At 47.6% G+C, this 19,500-nt stretch overlaps 1 protein-coding gene and 1 long non-coding RNA gene across 6 annotated transcripts in view; one reads left to right on the top strand and one right to left on the bottom strand.

The window, feature by feature from the left end:
* Window positions 1-19,500, bottom strand: part of LOC121487674 — a 19,872-nt gene continuing 372 nt past the window's right edge. The window contains exons 2-5 of one of the 4 annotated variants that reach the window (XR_005986896.1): window positions 17,536-17,705; window positions 11,455-11,573; window positions 10,469-10,582; window positions 1-1,088 (exon numbers count right to left, since the gene is read on the bottom strand). This is a non-coding gene — a long non-coding RNA (uncharacterized LOC121487674). Of the gene's footprint in view, window positions 1,089-10,468; window positions 10,583-11,454; window positions 11,574-17,535; window positions 19,218-19,500 lie in introns of those variants that run through there. The other 3 variants (XR_005986895.1, XR_005986894.1, XR_005986897.1) reach the window with 3 other exon arrangements.
* Window positions 15,404-19,500, top strand: part of DENND2D (DENN domain containing 2D) — a 19,476-nt gene continuing 15,379 nt past the window's right edge. Inside the window, exon 1 of one of the 2 annotated variants that reach the window (XM_041749629.1) lies at window positions 15,404-16,798. In XM_041749629.1, coding sequence (XP_041605563.1) covers window positions 16,741-16,798 — 58 coding nt within the window. In that variant the 5' untranslated portion in view covers window positions 15,404-16,740. Of the gene's footprint in view, window positions 16,803-19,500 lie in introns of both variants that reach the window. The other variant, XM_041749631.1, reaches the window with a different exon arrangement.

The raw sequence follows: 19,500 nt of genomic DNA on the forward strand, positions 1-19,500 counted from the left end.
CCTGTCTCTATCTCTCTGTGACTATCATAAATAAATAAAAATTAAAAAAAATATATAAATATGATTTGGTTCCAGCTTTCTAATATCTCATATTCTTAGTGAAAGACACAAATACATAAACAAATTGTTTCTTTTTTCCTCAAACTGGAAATTTGAAAAAAAAAATACAATTATAGCAAATGTGCATTGCAACCAAACCCTAAAGAATATGAAAGTATATAAGGAAGAAAATGAAAGTAACTACTCATTCTCCCCCCAAAAACCCCAGTATTAATGTTTAGTATTTATCATTCCTAACTTTATTCTTTCTCTCTGCCTCTGTCTCCATCTCTGTCCACACACATTCAACAATTTAAGATCAAGCATTCTCACATGTCATCAATTTAGATATGTCAATGTTATGCCCTTTTAATGGCTACAATCTCCCACTGATGTTGTTTCTAAATTTCACAGTAATAGACAATACTGCAATGAGTTTGTATAAAAGAACACATACTTACTATTTCTATACCACTCTTCAAAATGTGCTTCAGTTTATATTCGTTCCACCAGTGTATGAAGTATACCCATTACTCCCATTCTAACAAATAATGGGTATTATCACTTCTATATCTTTTATATTAAACAATGACACCTTCTTATCTTATATTAAAATTACAGGTTTAGAAATTAGTTTTTCATACATTTATTGGCCAATATTATTGCTACTCTGAGTTTTCTGTCCATTCCTATCAGATTGTCCATTTTTTTGGTATTGCCTTTTAGGAGTTCTCTCTGTATTACATAAGTTGATCTTTTCTCTCATATTTATTTCCATTTTCCCCCATATTTTTCCATCATAGTTTGTTTATATTGTGTTTGTGCGATTATAAAAATGCTTTTATGGAGTCCAATCTGTCAATCTTCATTTATGGCTTCTGACAGAACCTGGGAAGGAGGACATAGTGGAGAACCTGTGTAAGATCCAGGAGGAAGGAGCAGAGGATTGCGTCCAAGCAGCACAGCAGTACAAATGAGATGCAGACTGGTGAATGGAACGAAGGGGTGTGCTCAGGCAGGAATCAGGTTGGCTTCCTCTGGAAACTGAGCTTTGATGAGGGAAATAAGTCAGTCAGAGAGAGAGGCACCTAGGTGGCTCAGTGGTTCAGCATCTGCCTTTGCCTCAGGGCGTGATCCTGGGGTCCTGGGATCAAGTCTCACATCGGGCTTCCTAAGAAGCCTATGTCCCTGCCTCTCTCTGTGTGTCTTTCATGAATAAATAAATAAAATCTTTTTTAAAAAGTCAGAGAAGGGATCCCTGGGTGGCGCAGCGGTTTGGCGCCTGCCTTTGGCCCAGGGCGCGATCCTGGAGACCCGGGATCGAATCCCACGTCAGGCTCCCGGTGCATGGAGCCTGCTTCTCCCTCCGCCTGTGTCTCTGCCTCTCTCTCTCTCTCTGTGACTATCATAAATAAATAAAAAAATTAAAAAAAAAAAAAAGTCAGAGAAAAGGGATCCCTGGGTGGTTCAGCGGTTTGGCATCTGTCTTCGGCCCAGGATGTGATCCTGGAGTCCCAGGATCGGGTCCCACACTGGGCTTCCTGCATGAAGCCTCCATCTCCCTCTGTCTGTGTCTCTGCCTCTCTCTGTGTGTCTCTCATGAATAAATAGGTAAAATCTTAAAAAAAAAAAAAAGTCAGAGAAAGAAAAATCCCCTATGATTTCACTCATATATCAAATTTAAGAAATAAAACAAAAGAGCAAAGGAGGGATGAGAGAGGCAAACCAAGAAACAGACTCTTAACTCTAGAGAATGAACTGATGGTTACCAGACGGGACGTGGGGGAAATAGGGGAAATAGGTGATGGGGATGAAGGAAGACACTTGTGATAAGCACTGGGTGTCATATGGAAGTGTTGAACCACTATATTGTACACCTGAAATTAATCTTACACTGTATGTTAACTAACTGGAATTTAAATTAAAAGTTTAAAAAAAGTGGGGGAGGGCAGTGAACTTTGAGATAGAATTAGAAAGAGGGTCTGGGCATGGCCAGGGTGCAGAAGAAAAGTTAGAAACATACTCAGCATTCACCCATCAGTGAAGTGTTGGGGATGGATATGGTCTCCCTGGGCAGACAGTGCAGCAAGAGCCTTTGGGGGCCTCACAGCAACTGAGAATTGCCAGATGTGAGGACATCCACTTTTGGTTAGTAAGGTCAGATTTATTTTTTTTAAGATTTTATTTATTCATGAAGACAGACAGAGAGAGAGAGAGAGAGAAGCAGAGGGAGAAGCTGGTTAGTAAGGTCAGATTTATTTTTTTTAAGATTTTATTTATTCATGAAGACAGACAGAGAGAGAGAGAGAAGCAGAGGGAGAAGCAGGCTCCAGGTGGGGAACCTGATGCACGACTGGATCCCAGAACCCCAGGATCACACCCTGAGCCAGAGACAGATGCTCAACCATTGGGCCACGGGGGGGGGGGGGCGGGGGGGGCGCTACACGGTCAGGTCAGACTTAGATGCCAGTCCTGGGTCACCTTGGCTTACAAGGGCCTAAGAAGGCTAAACTAGCTCTGTTTGAAACCCCAGAGAAAATCAGAATCCCTAAAAGTGGAGAAAACCATATTATTAATCCAAGGTTTGGTCAAAAAACATTATGCTTTAGTGATTGGCTTGAGGAGGAAATTCAGAAGCCTGCTCTGCCAAAGAAGGGAATAAAAATGGAAGACAGCGTTTTATTAATCATCGAAGCAACGAGACCTGAGCGACCCCCGCGCCCCTGAACCACCCGCTGCCTGGACGGGAGCCCCAGCCCTCTGGAGGTGGCTGGCAGGCGGCTCAACACCGGGGAGGCGCCAGGGAAAGTAGTCTCCTCCAGCCTCTCAAGTCTTTTCCTGGGATAAGGATTGTCTCTGAAAAGTTGGGAGGATAAATAGGGAGAGAGGAATGAGTCCATAACCTGGCTCATTGTGGAAATAGGTATGGACCCCCAAAAAAGAAGGAAGCAGAGGGAGAACCCCAGGGAAAGTCCAAGGAGAAAATGCATAAAAAATGAGGAAGAAGCACTCTGTTTTAAATATGGCAAGATAGGTTTTCCTTGCTTGCCCCAACATGCAGGCATTCCTAAGGCTTGGCACCTCCCCACCTTGCTTTCTGGGACCTGGTTCAGGCCTAAACTTGGTGTAACAATAAGGGGCATTTTGTTTATGTGCCTCTAGGCAGAGGAAGGCATGGGCTTTTTCAGCATATGTCAGCCTTGGGAACACACAGGAGGCATCGTAAGAAAGGCCTGTCTATAAGACAGAGCCCTGGGAGGGAAGAGAGGAGAGAGCAGGTTTTGAGAGAGGGACTTGCTTCTTGGTGAGAAGAGCGCACCTGTGAGGCACTCAGCCTAACTGAAAACTCCCAGCCCCAAAAGAACTAGGGAGGGGCCACCTGGGTGGCTCAGTGGTTGAGTGTCTGCCTTTGGCTCAGGTCATGATCCCGGGGTCCTGGGATCGAGTCCTGCATTGGGCTCCCTGCGGAGAGCCTGCTTTTCCCTCTGCCTTGTCTCTGCCTCTCTCGGTGTGTCTCTCATGAATAAATAAAAATACAATCTAAAAAGAAAAAAAAAAGAACTAAGAAGGAACTAACCAAAGGAGATGCCCAAAGACCCACCTTGTCTGAGAGAACCCCTCTGTGTGAGAAGTCACTGTCCAACCTGAACTAAAAATCTCTTGTACGTCCCTTTGGACTTCGTGTGTAGTTGAATAATACGCTCTAAGCCTTCTCCCTTCCTGTGGAATGCAAGGTTAAGATTGCTTCTTGCTCCCACCATATGGCCAGGATGTGTGCTTCAGAAAGCACAGGATCTCAGTAAGTCATTGTTAAATAAACAAGCATATGAATAACAGAAGAGATGATTCATCTGTGTACTTCCAGCCGGCCCCTGTACACAGTAGGGCCATCATTGGTGGTTCAGTGTAGATAAATGGATGAATGAATGAATGAATGACCTCTTGGGAGCCCAGATTTGGTGGTTGCTAGACTGGTGGTAAGCTCAAAGGTGTTGCATAAAGCCTTGCCTGGGTTGAACCACCTGTGAGAACTTTGCTCAGATACAGGATGTGGGCTGAGAGCTTCGCATGTTGCTACTTTCGAGGGTGGGTGTTGGGCACTGAAAGTGCCTCTGCTTTGCTAGTGGGGCCAGTGCATGGGCTGCTACACTTGCAGAATTAAGAATTGGGGGAGGAAGGAGGAAAGGGAGCCAGCAAGAGGTGAGAAGGAAACCATTATCAGGGGCTCATGCTGTAGAAGGGGGGGCCAGGACCCTGGAGGGAACCTGAGATAGTCACTCATCACCTACCCACGTACCTGCCCTGACTCTTTGCAGAAAGAGGCTAAGAAAGGTCTTTACTGAGTGGGGATAGTGGGCTTACTTTCCCTGTGGGATCATTTGTGGAGATTAAATATGATCACATGTGCACAGCACGGTGCCTGGGCTCCAAATGTACACTCAATAGATATCTGATATTATTTTCCAAAACATTCTGAAGGTTCACTTCGATTCTCTATCACTTTGGTAAAGGAGGGAGGTGGAAAGTTGGGAGGGGCCCCTACCTCATTGTATTAGGGTGACGGTCCTATGGAATTATCACCCATTCCCTAACCTTGAGGCTCTGGCTGCAGGAAACATGGACTGTATGGCCCAGTGATGGTTCCTGGACTCACAGGTCGGGTTCTATGGAAATGGATGTGAAGCAGAACTTGGACACAGATCATTCACCAAGAATTGTCACCTGTGAAAGACTGAGGAGGAGGCAGGAGCAGGCAGGGGGAGGAGCTGAGTCATGATGCAGCCCTGACAAAGCTTTGGCCAACCTAGCCAGGAGTTCCAGAACAAGTGCTGTCATCAGAGTTGTCCTGCGTCACACTAAAATGCCTGTGCCTTTATATTTCCACCTTATTCAGTCATCTAGCCAGGGCATGGCCTTGGGAAAAAGGATATCTGCATCAAAGCAGATTGAGAAAACCAGCAGCAGAGGCACCTCTGCAACTGGGCAGCAAGTCCCTGAAAGGAGTCCTTCTGGAGAAAATAAGCTTTTTGTGACCCTTAGCACCTCATCACCTGACACACAAAAGCACATATTTTCTACTGTAATTATTTTTGGATGAGTCCCATTTGCTTAAGCATTGCTGTTCACAACACAATATCACAGACCTGGTCTCATCATGTTGCAAGCTGGTAAGAGGGGCCTTTAAGGGAATCTGAGGCAGATGTCAAATTGGGAAGAATCAGAAAGCTCATCTGAACTGGCTAGTGATGGAGTGGGTCTCAGTCCTTCTAAATGGCCTGATCCACTGGGCTTGAAAGACCTTTCCCAGCTAGTCTGAAAGAGAGTGGGGGTAGGTATTGGACGGGAAGCTGACTGAAGAAGTCAGTATTGCAAGTGTTAGAAGGCAGGAATTGAAAGGGAGGGAGTGCTCAGAGGCACTAAGTCGGGGGAAGGGTGATACGGTTTGAGCATAAAGATCATCCTAAGAGCATAAAACACCTGGGTGCTACTCCTAGCTCTGAGGACAGCTTTGTCTTTAGGCACATTATTTCCCCACTCTGAGTTTCACTTACTCTACCACATGCAAATGGACTTACACTCAACTTGGTATCCTAGGAACTAGCATGGAAGCTGAAATACACTACACATGTAAGAAGTGTTTGTGGATGTATGGAGGTTGCTCAAAGAGTTAAAAATAGAACTACCCTACAAGCCAGCAATTGCACTACTAGGTGGTAGTATCCCAAAAGATAAAAAAATACAGATCCAAAGGGGGCACATGCACCCTGAGGTTTATAGCACCATTATAAACAGTAGCCAAAGAATGGAGAGAGCCCAAGTGTCCATCGGCTGATGACTGGATAAAGATGTGGTGTATATACACAATGGAATATTAGTCATCAACAAGAATGAAATCTTGCCATTTGCAATGATGTGGATGGAGCTAGAGAATATTATGCTAAGGGAAATAAGTCAGTCGGAGAAAAACAAATTCCATATGATTCCACTCACTTGTGGAATTTAAGAAACAAAACAGATGAACATAAGGGAAGGAAAATAAAGAGGGAATCAAACCATCAGAGACTCTTAATGACAGACAACGAACTGAGGGTTGATGGAAGGTGAGTGGGAGATGAGCTAGATGGGCAATGGGTATTAAGGAGGGCACTTGTGATGAGCACTGGGTGTTATATGTAAGTGATGAATCACTAAATTCTATACCTGAAACCAAAAACTAACCATATATGTTAACTAACTAGAATCTCAACAAAAACTTGAAAAAGGAAACAAACATGAGATACTCTGTCTTCTACACAGCCTGAACACATACTTGCTTTTGGTGGTTGCTGTGCAGGAAGGACCTGGGGACCAGTGCTCTGAGTCACTCTGCTCTTCATAACTTTTAAATCCACTTGAGCTACAACCATATTCCAAAGAGCTGTTGCCACCTTCACCTCCCTTCTCAGCATCATTATATATAAATCATGTCATGTGAAGGTAAAAATGGCAAAATGGAATTTTAAAAAATCATAAAAAAAAGAAATGTTCGTGCCCACTTCCTGTTACAACTGAGTAACCTCATGCCATAACTAGAAATCTAGGTTAAATATACGAAACCACGTTTTCAGATGTTAGGCAACACATTTTGCAGGATTGTGAGCTCTGAGTGAAGGAAAACAGATGAGGTGATCCCCACCGCGACCCCAGATTTCTGCTTTGGGATAATTTCAGACTGCAACACCAGGGAGGGGAAACTGAAGAGTCTGGAAGTCTCACTGAGCTGTATGAAATTGTGCTATGGAATACCAGAGCTGAGGGAGCAATCCAAGAAAAGAGCTTCAGAAACCTGTATGGTCCTCCCTTGGATCTTCTGCTGAATGCAAAGCTGTATGTACACAGGGTGTGGCTCCAGAACAATAGACAACAATGATAAAAACAAACAAACCAACTCGCCATCAGACAGCTGAAAACTGAACAAACACCAGGGCAGGATGCCTGGGTGGCTCGTGGGTTAAGCGTCTGCCTTCAGCTCAGGTTGTGATCCCAGGGTCCTGGGATCAAGCACCACATTGGGCAACCTGCTCCATGGGGAGCCTGCTTCTCCAGATGCCTGCTGTTCCTCCTGCTTGTGTGCTTGCACGCTCTCTCTCTTTCTCTCTCTCTTTCTTTCTTTTTTCCTATCTTTCTTTCTTTTTTCCTATATTTCTTTCTTTTCCTTCCTTCCTTCCTTCCTTCCTTCCTTCCTCCCGTCCTTCCTTCCTTCCTTCCTTCCTTCCTTCCTTTCTCTCTCTCTCTCTCTCTCTCTCTCTCTCTCTGTCAGACTGGCCAGAGTGGAAAGTGTCGGTTGAGCAGCGAGGAAATTAAACTGATATCTCAGAAAGCTCAATGCTTGTAAAGGACACACTGGCCCTTGAAGACAACTCCAGCCCTTCCCTGACAAAGCTGAAACATGAGCTGCAAAATGCTCCAGTCAATCTGTAAGTAAATGAACTGCCTGCCCACATACTCTAAACATGCGTTGACAGAATAGTTACAGCATCCGACATCCAATGATAATTATTATATATGCTAACAAAACAGGAAATGTGACTCGGAATCAGGGGAAAAACTTCTGTCTAGAAACAGGCCTAGAAGTGACGGAGATTAACACACAAGGGCCTTGCAGCCGCTTTTATGAGTATGTTCAAGGATGTAAGGGAATCGTGAGTACAATTGAAGAGAAAAACCAAGAAAAAAAGGGAAACTCAGAGCTGAAAAATGAAATACTCAAAATGAAAAATTCACTGGATGAGCATAGAAGTAGATGAGATTCTGGAGAAGAAAATAGCAAAGCAGAGTAATAGAAACCAAACAAAATGACAAAAAACCAGGAGCTAAATCGTGCAGGTGTCCTGTAGGTCCTTTAAGGATTTTGACCTCCACTCGGGGTAACCTGACAACACAGAGAGTTTTGATGGTAGAAGTGATCCCATCTGATTTACCTTTGAGTGTAATCACTCTGGCTCCTGTGGAGAACAGACAGCAGAGTGCCAGCAATATTCTGAGTGAGAAATGATGGTGGCTTAATCTAGGTTAATAGTAGGACAAGAGAAATGGTTGAAATCTGGGATGTATTTTTTAGTTGTTTTTTTTTTTTAAGTAAGCTCTACACTCAATGCGGAGCTTGAACTCATGACCCCAAGATCAAGCATTGCATGCTCTACTGACTGAGCCAGCCAGGCACCCCCTTGGATATATTTGGTGGTAGAGCAGACAGGATTTTTTCATGTCCTGGATTTACAATGAAGAGTGATGTCAAGTCGTATACACTGAGCCACTGACTATTTCTTAAGAGCAAAAACTATGTATCAGTTAGCACTGCATTTAAGTGTGCATAATAAAAGGCCCAATGACATAAACAAATGGAGGCCTATTCATTTCACATTACTGGTTAGACCCAGGTTGGTCCACTACTCAAGGTTGCCATAGTATCCCAGGCTCTTGCTATCCTTCTATTAAACCATATTTTAACAGATTGTTTCTTTACGCTTGCTCTTGTGCCTCATGGTCCCAAGGTGGCTGCTGTACTTCCAGGCATACTATCAGTATTTCAGGAAATAAGAAATGGCCAAGGCGCCCTGCCAGTTGAGCATGTCTCTTTTTTACCCAAGAAAGCAAAAGCTTTCCTACAAGCTACATCCAGCTGGTACAGCCACTCTGGAAAGCAGTGTGGAGGTTCCTCAAGAAGTTCAAAATAGAGCTACCTTATGACCCAGCAATTGCCCTGCTGGGGATTTACCCCAAAGATACAGATGCAGTGAAACGCCGGGACATCTGCACCCCGATGTTCACAGCAGCAATGTCCACAATAGCCAAACTGTGGGAGGAGCCTCGGTGTCCATCAAAAGATGAAAAGATAAAGATGTGGTCTATGTATACAGTGGAATATTACTCAGCCATTAGAAATGACGAATACCCACCATTTGCTTCAACGTGGATGGAACTGGAGGGTATTATGTTGAGTGAAGTAAGTGAAGGATAATCATCATATGGTTTCACTCATGTGGAATATAAGAAATAGTGAAAGGGACCATAAGGGAAGGGGGGAACTGAGTGGGAAAAATTAGGGAGGGAAACAAACCATGAGAGACTCTTAACTCTGGGAAACAAAGGGTTGCAGAAGGAGAGGGGGGTGGGAGGATGGGGTGACTGCGTGATGGGCACTGAGGAGGGCACATGATGTGATGAGCACCAGGTGTTATACTGTATGTTGGCAAATCGAATTTAAACTAAAAAAAAAAAAAAAAAAAAAGAAGAAGAAGAAGAACCCGGCCTGTGAGGGGAGCAATGCACTGGAGATTCATGAAGTCTATAGAAGAGGGTAGGCCAGATCTACTGTCCTGTTGAACTGTCTGTCTCATTTGTTGAAGGTTATCTTGAGAAACAAGGGAATGCAGAGTAAAGAACCAGTATAGCCAAGGAGGGGTGGGGATGTGTTATATTATATTAAAGCTGGAGGCAGAATCACTTTTAGGGAACTTTCGTCATTGTTGTCAGCAAAGCACTTGCCTAGCACTTGATTCTTAAAAATTATGTCCCAGGATTTGGTTTAGAGAACCACACATGACACAAATTAAGCAAAATTGCTTTGCCAAATAAAAAAGAGTTTTGAATTTCCGCCGGCCATGCAAGAGGAGGGGTAAAGGGATCCCAGGAACCCAAAAGGGAAGGGGAAAATGAAGATGGATGGGAAAGACAGTTCCATGACCCTCAGCTGGTGGACATTATAGCCTGCCTGCCTGTTACAGGGAAGGAATCCCATAGCTTTCCCACAGGAGACCCAGGGTTTAAACACAGAAATTCAAAGGCCTGAAAAAAACAAACCCAAACCCAGAACCAAACAAAAGCCTGGTGCTGTCTCCACCTGCAACCCCACCCCAGCCAGCATGAAGGAGCTGGGGTCCAAACAGGGAGGCGGCAAGTGCTTGGTCACTCACAAACCCTCCTGTCTACATTTATGGAAAGACTTTGAGGTGACGGCCCACCTCAGTTGTAAAGTCAGAGGCTCTGGCAGGAAGCTTTGTGACAACCTTGGGGAACAGGCAGTTTCCTCTGGTTAGTGCTGTGGGTGACGGTTCCACCTCCTTCCCCAGAACATGCTGGTAAACAACGTTAGCCCTACCTTCCACCCCCCAGGTCTCCAGCAGCCAGGCCTCTGTTACTAGGGCAACCGATACTTTTAATTTCCTGATAAGCAGGGAACAGGTATCTGGGCCCCTTGAGAATAAGTAGCAATCTGAATTTGGTTTCCTTTGGGGTTGTTTGTTGTTGTGTGTTTTGTTTTGTTTTGTGTTTTTGGTGTGTCACAAAAAGCAAAAATGATAAAGCAAAAGCAAAAGAAAGCAGCTTTCATTTCATAACCCCATTCACCCTGGGAACCTGATGCTCGTGGTCTCCCATGTATTCACACCTGGATTGCTGTTCAGACCTCCCACTTGTCATGCGGTCCAGAAGGTGCCAAGTGCTGTTACATTCTGCTTCCTCTCAGCAGTAAGCTCCCTCATGAGCTCTGTTATATACAACACTGAAGTACAACACAGCATAATATTAGCTCAGATACAGCTTATTCAGAGCATTTTCACAACTAAAGTCTCCCCTGGCCTTTGCAAGTAGCCCACAGGTTCTGTTGGGTGTGAAAACTCTGAGAGCTGAGACGGTGCCTTCTTGGGGCTGAGTTCGGGTTTGTGCGACTCAATCTATGGCAGTGGGCCTGGGATACAGGAGACACTCAGCAAAGGACAGCTGCAGGAAGAGGTGTTAGAGTGACAACTGAGGCGAGCTGGGAAGAGGAGAAATGAGGAAGTGGGCTTAGCCCTTCTCAGCTCTTAGGTCTGGTAAGGGCACCTGCCAAGTCTGAGGCTAACCGTTACCCTTGAGTCGGTGTCTAATTTCAAGTGTGCAAGCTCCCAAGTGCACCGAGTTTGAGTGGCTGTATTCAGTAGAGTCCAGTTTTGGAACAGGTGTCAACTGGAGGCATATAGGTAAATAGACCCGTAGGTACCTATGTAAGTGTGTACATCAGTCCATACACACATCTATGCACATCATCTCTTTAAGTATGACCAGGACATAAGGTGGAATGATATTCTCTGCAGGAGTGAAAGGGAAGAGAAGAGGGCAGTCTCTGAGACCCTGGTGGGGGGCCATGGTTGTGGGTGATTCCAGTCCTGCCCCCAGCCTCTCTACCCAACCACGTTCCTCTCTTCCCTCCTCATCCCTCTCCACCCTGACTCTCCCCCCTTCCTTCCTCCTTTCTTCACATGCTTGTCTTTCAAAGCCTTTCATCATTTCCTTAGCTTCCCCCAAAATGGCCATGGCCACCATTGTTCAGCACAGCTTCTTCCTGGGCTGGGCAGGGGAAGAGGAGGGGGAATTGTGGGGGCATGGAGGTCATACCTTCTTGGGTTTTGTAATGAGGGTGAACGTGGACAGCTGGGTGTCGATGTCATTCATCAGTCAGTGAACAAATATATACTGATTTCCATGTCGTAGGGCAGTGCCACGTGCTCCTGTCTCTGCTCATTAAGTGAATAAAAGGGAAAGGATAGAAGGTAGTTAGTTCTTCCTCAGATCCCTTCACTGGGCTGAACACAAGGGCTTGGACAGAGCCATCTTAGGTTCTGATCCTGACAGCCACTAACTAGTTGGTGACCAGACTTCCCTACCATCCCCCCCACACCCCTACACCCCACCCCCTGACCCTGCTGGGAAGGCCAGGAACTGGAAGACTCTCATTTTCTCAAGGCGGGGATCTTCCCATTGTGGAGACCATGCCAGCAGAGGTGCCAGCACATGACAGGGATGGCCTGGAGCACAAGAATTCACAGAGAAGTTAAGAAACATGTCCAAGGGATCCCTGGGTGGCGCAGCGGTTTGGCGCCTGCCTTTGGCCCAGGGCGCGATCCTGGAGACCCGGGATCGAATCCCACATCAGGCTCCCGGTGCATGGAGCCTGCTTCTCCCTCCGCCTGTGTCTCTGCCTCTCTCTCTCTCTCTGTGACTATCATAAATAAATAAAAAATTAAAAAAAAAAAAAAAAAAAGAAACATGTCCAATTTAACAAAGCTAGTAACTGGCAGAGCTGGGATACCAACCCAGGTAGTCTGACTACAGAATTTGCAGAAAAAGTACCAGAAAAGCCCCAAATTTTTAAAGCATAGTCACACACATTTTGGGGGAGTGGTGTAATCATTTTAGGGTGCCTCAATTATAGCTTTTAATATTTATTTATTTATTTATTTATTTATTTATTTATTTATTTTTAGAGAGAGAGAGAGAGAGCAAGAGCTCACAGGGGTGGGGAGGGGCAAAGGGGGAGGGAGGGAAAGAATCTGAAGCAGACTCCCGGCTGAGCGGAGAGCCTGACAGGGGCTGGATGATCCCATAACCCTGAGATCATGACCTGAGCTGAAATCAAGAGCTGGACCCTTATCCAACTGAGCCACCCAGGTGCCCCACTCAATTATTTCTTTTAAAAAATGCAATAGTGGAATGGAAGAAAAAAGGAGAAATATCTTGCACAGAGTAGGAGTGGTATTGTCCTGTGAAAGTTTTATGTTTTTTGTATATTACATGCATGTGTATTTGTGTTGGATGCCATGTAAAATGTATTTAGAAAGCTCACCACCTTAATCTGTGAGAACTATTATCTCGGGTAACAAGTGCAGAGCTGAGGCAGCTGCCAGCTCCTGCCAGACACCCTTGGCACCTGCCGCCTTACTCTGAGAGCATGTTGGCCTCGTTCTGTGCAAGTGCTGGCTTCATCTCAGCAGCTCCTGTCATGTCCAAAGCCAGTGATGTCCAGAGGCAGAAAAATACCATCCCTTCTAGAAAAACGTGTACCAGATACGTCCAGCAGATTGCCCCCCGACTAGAATAGATAGCTCCTTACTAGTCAGAGCTGAGTTGCATGCCCACTATAAATGAAGCTCGAGATAGGAAACTTGGACTTCAAGGATCAGATTCCGCCCACGTGATACAACTTTCGCCAAAGACTGCCAGCCAAGATAAAGGCAGAATGGGTGTTAAGCAACCTGAGTGTTTGCCCTGAGTAGAACCCAGAACAAACATGCTTCCAGCAATTTCCTGTCTCCTTAGAGACAAAAGGTTAGGGCAGACTACCCTTGGAGTCATCCATTCATTTATTCACTCAAATATTTACTGACTACCTCGTGTGCACCCACAGAGTCAAGCAAAAGAGACAAAACTGTTGCCTCTTGGGAAAACTCTAGAAAAGGAGAAAGTAGTTAAATAATCTCATAAATATATATGTAACTACGAATAAGTGCTTTTACAGAAACAAAGGAAATGGTGTGATTGAGGCTAACAGGAAGATCTGATTTAAATGGGAAAGGGTCAAGGTCTGGTCAAGGTTATACAAATATAGAGCACAGACTCTTGTCTAAAAGAGAGCGGTTTGAGAACACTGGCTCCAGAAGCTCTTTGCTGTAAATCAAAGGTCATCTTTGTTTCCATTATTCAGATGTCCTTTAAAAATCCTGGCCACCATTGCTTTTTCCTGACAGATGTATGGGTTGTCGTCCAAGTCATTTATCACAGGAGATCAGAAGCCAAGACTCCAAGATAGTCTGAAGGCTAGATAGTTGAGCTGCTCATCTCAAGCTATGAAGAGGAATTGTACAGGACTATTGATAATGTTATTCTGTACCAGAAAGCCCATCCTCCGGACAGGTTTTTGATTTTGTTGTTGTTTTGGTGTCTGTGCCAAAGACACCTGTGTATGTATCCTTATTCCCCCTGGAGTGTAATAAACAGTTATCATTCTAGAATATGTGAATATGGAGGCAAGGCTGGACTCCAGAGCATTTCCACTGCAGTCAGGTCAGCTGGCCCCTGGAGCATAGGGGCAGGTGTGAGGGTAGGCAGAGAAGTATCCAGGAGAGGACCCCACTGCAGACCCCAAAAGCAGTGATACTTTGCTTTTAAGTTCCGTCTTTGGCAATATCCTTCTCCTATCACTCTACCTCCCTGAACAAAACTCATTTGGGAGCTTCCTTTCAAGATCTTCAAGAAAAAAAGGCTCATGTCATTTTCTTACACTCTACAGCCAGACTCTGGAAGAATAATCTGTGGAATAATGTGGGGAATGACAGTTAAAGGAAGAAAAGGGGGGGGGGAGAAACATTCTCTTAGCAGAAACTGAGGCCTCTTGTTCCATCTTATAACTTTTAACTTTCCTATCTACCCAAGTCAGTCAGCATCCATACCCATTCTCATCTCCTTTTTTCCCCTTCAAATAAAGTTCCCTTTTGAAGCCAATCTTGTACCCTCACCTTCTCCCTTCCTCTCAGACCTTGATCCACCTGCCACTCTCTCATACTTTACATCTTGTTCCTGCTATTTCATCACTAGGCTTATCACTAACCTTTCCCATTTTAACCTGCCATTTCAAACCCATATGTCCCTCGAACTAAGCAACAATTAACTTTCCTACTGTTATCTGTATTTTCTAATTCTCAACTGGCTTATACTTCTATTTATGTCACCTTAAGGTCCTATTGAGTATTTAAAAAATCTTTTAAAATTAAACTCATATAGGGGTGCCTGGGTGGTTCAGTCAGTTGAGCAGCCAAGTCTTGGTTTCAGCTCAAGTTGTGATCTTGCAGTCGTGAGATCGGGCTCAGTGTGGAGCTCTGTGCTCAGTGCAGAGTCTGTTTCAGATTCCCTCTCCTGCTCTCCACCTCACACACACACACACACACACACACACACACACACACACACACAGTCTCTCTAAAAAAATAAATATCTTTTTATAAAATAAATTAAATTAAACTCATGTACATATGGAAAAATGCATGAAAGTGTACAGTGCAAAGAATGATCACATAGCGAACACATCTATGTATGTGCCACTAGATAAAGAATTAGGACAATCCCAGCACCCCAGAAGCCCTATGGTATTCTTCCAATCATTACTTCATAAATCCTTCCTTCATGAGTCTACCATCATCCTGGCTTCTCATACCATATATTAGTTTTGCTTGTTTTTAACTTTATATAGATGGAAACTTACATTATGTGCTCTTCCGTGTCTGGTTCTTTGGCTCAACATCATGTTTATGTGGTGTAGCCGTGTCACAAGCAGCAGGGATTTATTTACATCTTCACTGCTGTACAGTATTCCATTGTAAGAATATGCCACGGTCTATCCATTTCAGTGTTTAGGGACATTCGAGATCATTTTCAGTTTGAGGCTATTTCAAATAGGATTTCCACGAACATCTGTGCATGTCTTTCTAGTGTACATGTGTACATATTTCTTCATCTGTTTTCAAAGGAAGGAACTAGTTTGGTTGGGACCACTGTAGAATAGGTTGGGAAAATTAAGTCACCACAGTATTCAGCCAGCTGGACAGGTCGATCATGAACAACTACTGTACTTAGAGAAGCATAGGACAACAATGCAGCCAAAAGAAGATACTTGGGGAACAGATATGTCCTTCCTTGCATGTGGATGTAACACGCAGAGAATAGGGGACAGAAACAGACCATGTAATTATGTACAAAATTGCATAGGCTCAGAATACAGACAACTTTTAGAACCTCCTGGCAAAGACTAGACAGTTTAATACCAGGGCTGGATTCTCTACTCCTGCTCATCCACCCTGTCTGTGACAGCATAGGTACCTGGAGGCCATTCTTAGGAGAAGAAAAGGAGCTGTAGGTCTGAGGGTCATCTCTATGGATCCCAAACACATTTCTGCCCCTGTCTTCTGCCTCCCACACATGAAACTGAGACTAAAACTTCTGTGAATGGAGACACTTCAGTTGGACTCTGCACACCTTCTACACTTCCCACCCTACAGATGCAGGTCTGGGAGGGAGAGGGGAGACCCACAGAGGGCCCAGAAGCAAGCGGGGTGAATCGGATGCAAATTTTAGTCCGACAACGAAAGCTTGAACTCTCTGCATGTTTGAAAACCAATGAATATAAGAAGGATGGAGAAGGAGCTGAAAGGCTGTAGGGGGTTTCTCGTTAGACCAGGAGTGCCTACAGCTGCATCTGACATCATCATCATCCCTTGCATTTGGGTCCCATAAGAGTCCACAGAGAGCTTTCTATTCCCTAGCTTCCACGTCTCCGTGGGGTGGAAGGGGAGGGATTACCCCCACTTGGCTGGTTTGCCCAAGAACACTCTGGAGGAAAGGCAGGGTCAGAATCCTCGGCGCTCCTGTCCCTCCTTGGAGCCCAAAGAGAAGCCCTTGGCTCGCTGGTTCTCAGGGAAGTGGAATAGGGAGAGGAGTGAGGGCACGTGCGGCTCGGGCGCAGGACACCGGGAGCTCGGAGGGTCCCGGGAGGCTCCGACGGCCCCGGGAGCTCGGAAGGCCCACGGGCGGCGCGGGGGCGGGGCGGGGGCGCTGGAAGGTGCAGGGCTGCGCGGCCTCCCGGAGCTCCGCGCCCCCTGGGTCGGGAGCCCCCGGAGCAGGGCGGCGAGACAGGTCGCCGGGCAGGTCGCGCGTCCCGGGTGCCCCGCGGCGGGGGGCGGGGGGGGCGGTGGCGCCGCCCCGTCCCGGACGCGCGTGAGCGCCCTCGGCCAGCCCGCGCCCGCAGCCCGAGGGCACAGCCGGCCCGCCCAGGTGCGCCGCCCGCCCCCCCGAGGGAAAGCGAAAGTGCGGGGCTCGCCCTGGACCCGGGACGCGCGCCCGCACTGCCGGGCCATGGACGGGCTCGGCCGCCGCCTGCGAGCCAGCCTGAGACGGAAGCGCGGCCGCGGGGGTCAGTGCGGGCGCGGGGGGCGCGGGGGTAGGGGGTGCGGGGTGCGGGGGCGCTGGCTCCGGGGCCCGGGGCGGGGAACCCGGGGCGCGGGGGGTGCGGGCGGGAGGGTGCGGCGGCGCTGGCTCCGGGGCGCGGGGCGCGGGGCGCTGGCTCCGGGGCGCGGGGCGCTGGCTCCGGGGCCCGGGGCGGGGGCCGCGGGGCGGGGGGCGGGGCGCAGGTGCGGGGGGCGCGGCCAGGTGGCGCCGGGCCGGAGGCCAGCGGAGCGGCCGGGCCCTTGGGGGCCGCGGGGGGGGGTGCCGAGGAAGCCGTGGTGGGGCCCCGGGGCCACGCGTCCCTCCAGCCAGGAAGCCGTGGCGTAACCGCGGGGTGCTCGAGGCGCCCCGGGCCCGGCCTCAGCCCCGCCCCGCCGCTGGGCTCCCGGAAACCCGGCTCGCGACGCGACCGCCGCTGCCTGCACCTGGGGGCGCGGCCCGGCCAGTACCGCCCCCGCCCCCGGCGGAGCCCGCCCCGCGGCCGCTGCCTCCGGGGCCCCGGGCCGCCTCACGCCCCCTCCCCTTCCCCTCGCAGCGGGGAAGCAACCCCGGGCCCTGCGGCCCCCTGCGGCCCCCTGCGGCCCCCCGCGGCCCCCCAGCGCGCTGGGCGCTGCTGGCAGGAGCTCCTGCGTTCCGGCTTGCAGGCGCCGGTCCTGAGGCTGCGCACAGGACCCCGTAAGCCCTTTGCCCAGAGGCCCCACTTACCGAGGAGAACGGAGCATTGAAGTAAATCGGGGCGCCTTCAGACACTGGCAGTCAAGACTTGAAGGAGACCCCTTCCTCCTCCAGCCCCCGGAATGGCGGAGGCCCCGCGGAGGCATCAGTGCTCCTTCTGTGGCCGCCCGGGCGGGCACCCCCAGTCCTTGCTGCTCCCCCTAAACACAGGCGTCCAGTATCAGGTCATTTCAAGGAGGAGAGACTAGAGACCGGAGTGGGGGCAGGGAGCGGGACCACAATGGCTGGAGCAGAGTTCAGCCCTTCTGGCGGGCCTGGTGTTCTCTGCTCTCTGGAGGGTACTGGCCTGGTCTTTCCAGGGCTCCATCGCCTCCGAAATGTGTGTGAATTGAAGAGTTCTGCTTTTTTTGCAGCTCAGAGGAAACATTGCAGTTGTTCCCACCCACCCCAGCCCCAAAACTGGGCTGATTGTGTCTGGAGCAGCTTCCTGGGCATGGGGTAGCTGTGAGATGAGCAGCCTGTATTACTTGTCCTGAGGTCAGCCACTTGTCAGGCCAGAAGAGCGTGCCCTCCCCATCTATTATACCATCCTCCACCTTTCTGGGGTGTTCCCCTTCTTGTGTCCTTTCGGGCTCAGGGAAATTGTGTGGTAAGAGGGTGTGTGTGTGTATGTGTGTACATGGTGTGTAAACCATCCTGGTGGGAAGAAGTGGCAGTGGTGGTGGTCCTAAGTTGAGAGCAATAGAGCTAGAAAAGGAAGGGCTCACTTTCCAAATCAAAGTTCCAGAAAGTCCCCTCACCTATATTCTGGCTGGTTCTGTGACTATTCAGGTGGTGTGGGAGGGGCATCCTGTTGGAGGAACAAGTGTAACCAGACTCCTGACTTCCCTAGAAAGGGTGGCTCCCTCCTCAACTAAAAAACTCAAGATAGTAATTTCATCCCAGGGCCCTGGGGATTAAATGAGCTGACCTATATTAGTAGGAGAGAGTGCTTTCTCTTCGGCTTTTCTCTTCTGTTGATAAACCTCTTTGAAAAGAAAAAAAAAATTCTTTTTTTTCAGATTTCTTGGGCTTCAGCCCAAAAATCTAGTAACTTCTTTTGTTTGATTTTGTGACTTTTGCTGTTCTCCTGGCTCTCCTGATAAAACAGGAGGAAATGGGCTGAAAATGCAACTCAAAGGCTTTAGGGAAAGGAATAATTTTCTGAGGTTCTGGAATGATCAGTGAAACAATTTGGGTTTCTCAAAGACTTGCAAACAGGAGGCACCTCACATTTGTGGGATGTTTGGTATGTACTGCCTCCGGAAGGTGGGAGCATAGACATGCAACTCTCGTAATTCCAACTCCCAACAGATTCTATTAATAGTCCCTGGATTATTCTGTGCCTCAGTTTCCCCATCTGTATCAGGCAGATACTTGTTCCTCAGATAGGTGGTAGGGATTGGGCAATAAGTCTGTGCAGATTTGTAAGGCAAATCTTGCCTTTGTGATGGCAGTTTTGAGTATTCTGGGTCATTGTCCTCACCATTACAGCATTTGTGACATCCTTACTTATTTGGAGTTCTCCCCATGAGTCACGTCTGGGCCCCTGAGTACTGGCTCTCACTAGTCCCACAACGCCTGCTCTTTTTTTTCTAATTGGAGTTCGATTTGCCAACATACAGCATATCACCCAATGCTCATCCCGTCAAGTGCCCCCCTCAGTGCCCATCACCCAGTCACCCTAACCCCCCTCTCACCTCCCCTTCCACCACCCCTTGTTCGTTTCCCAGAGTTAGGAGTCTCTCATGTGCGGTCACCCTCACTGATATTTTCACTCATTTTCTCTCCTTTCCCCTTTTTTCCCTTTCACTATTTTTTATATTCACCAAATGAATGAGACCATATAATGTTTGTCCTGGTCTTAAGAACAAGGCAGCCATCTTCCCTCTTCCAACAACCCACTTTCCCCCAGAGGGCTGCTAATTCTTTGCCAGAGTGGCAGAGGCTGACACC

Source organism: Vulpes lagopus, chromosome 3 (genome assembly GCF_018345385.1).
Source record: "Vulpes lagopus strain Blue_001 chromosome 3, ASM1834538v1, whole genome shotgun sequence".
In the NCBI taxonomy this organism is placed as follows: Eukaryota; Metazoa; Chordata; class Mammalia; order Carnivora; family Canidae; genus Vulpes; species Vulpes lagopus.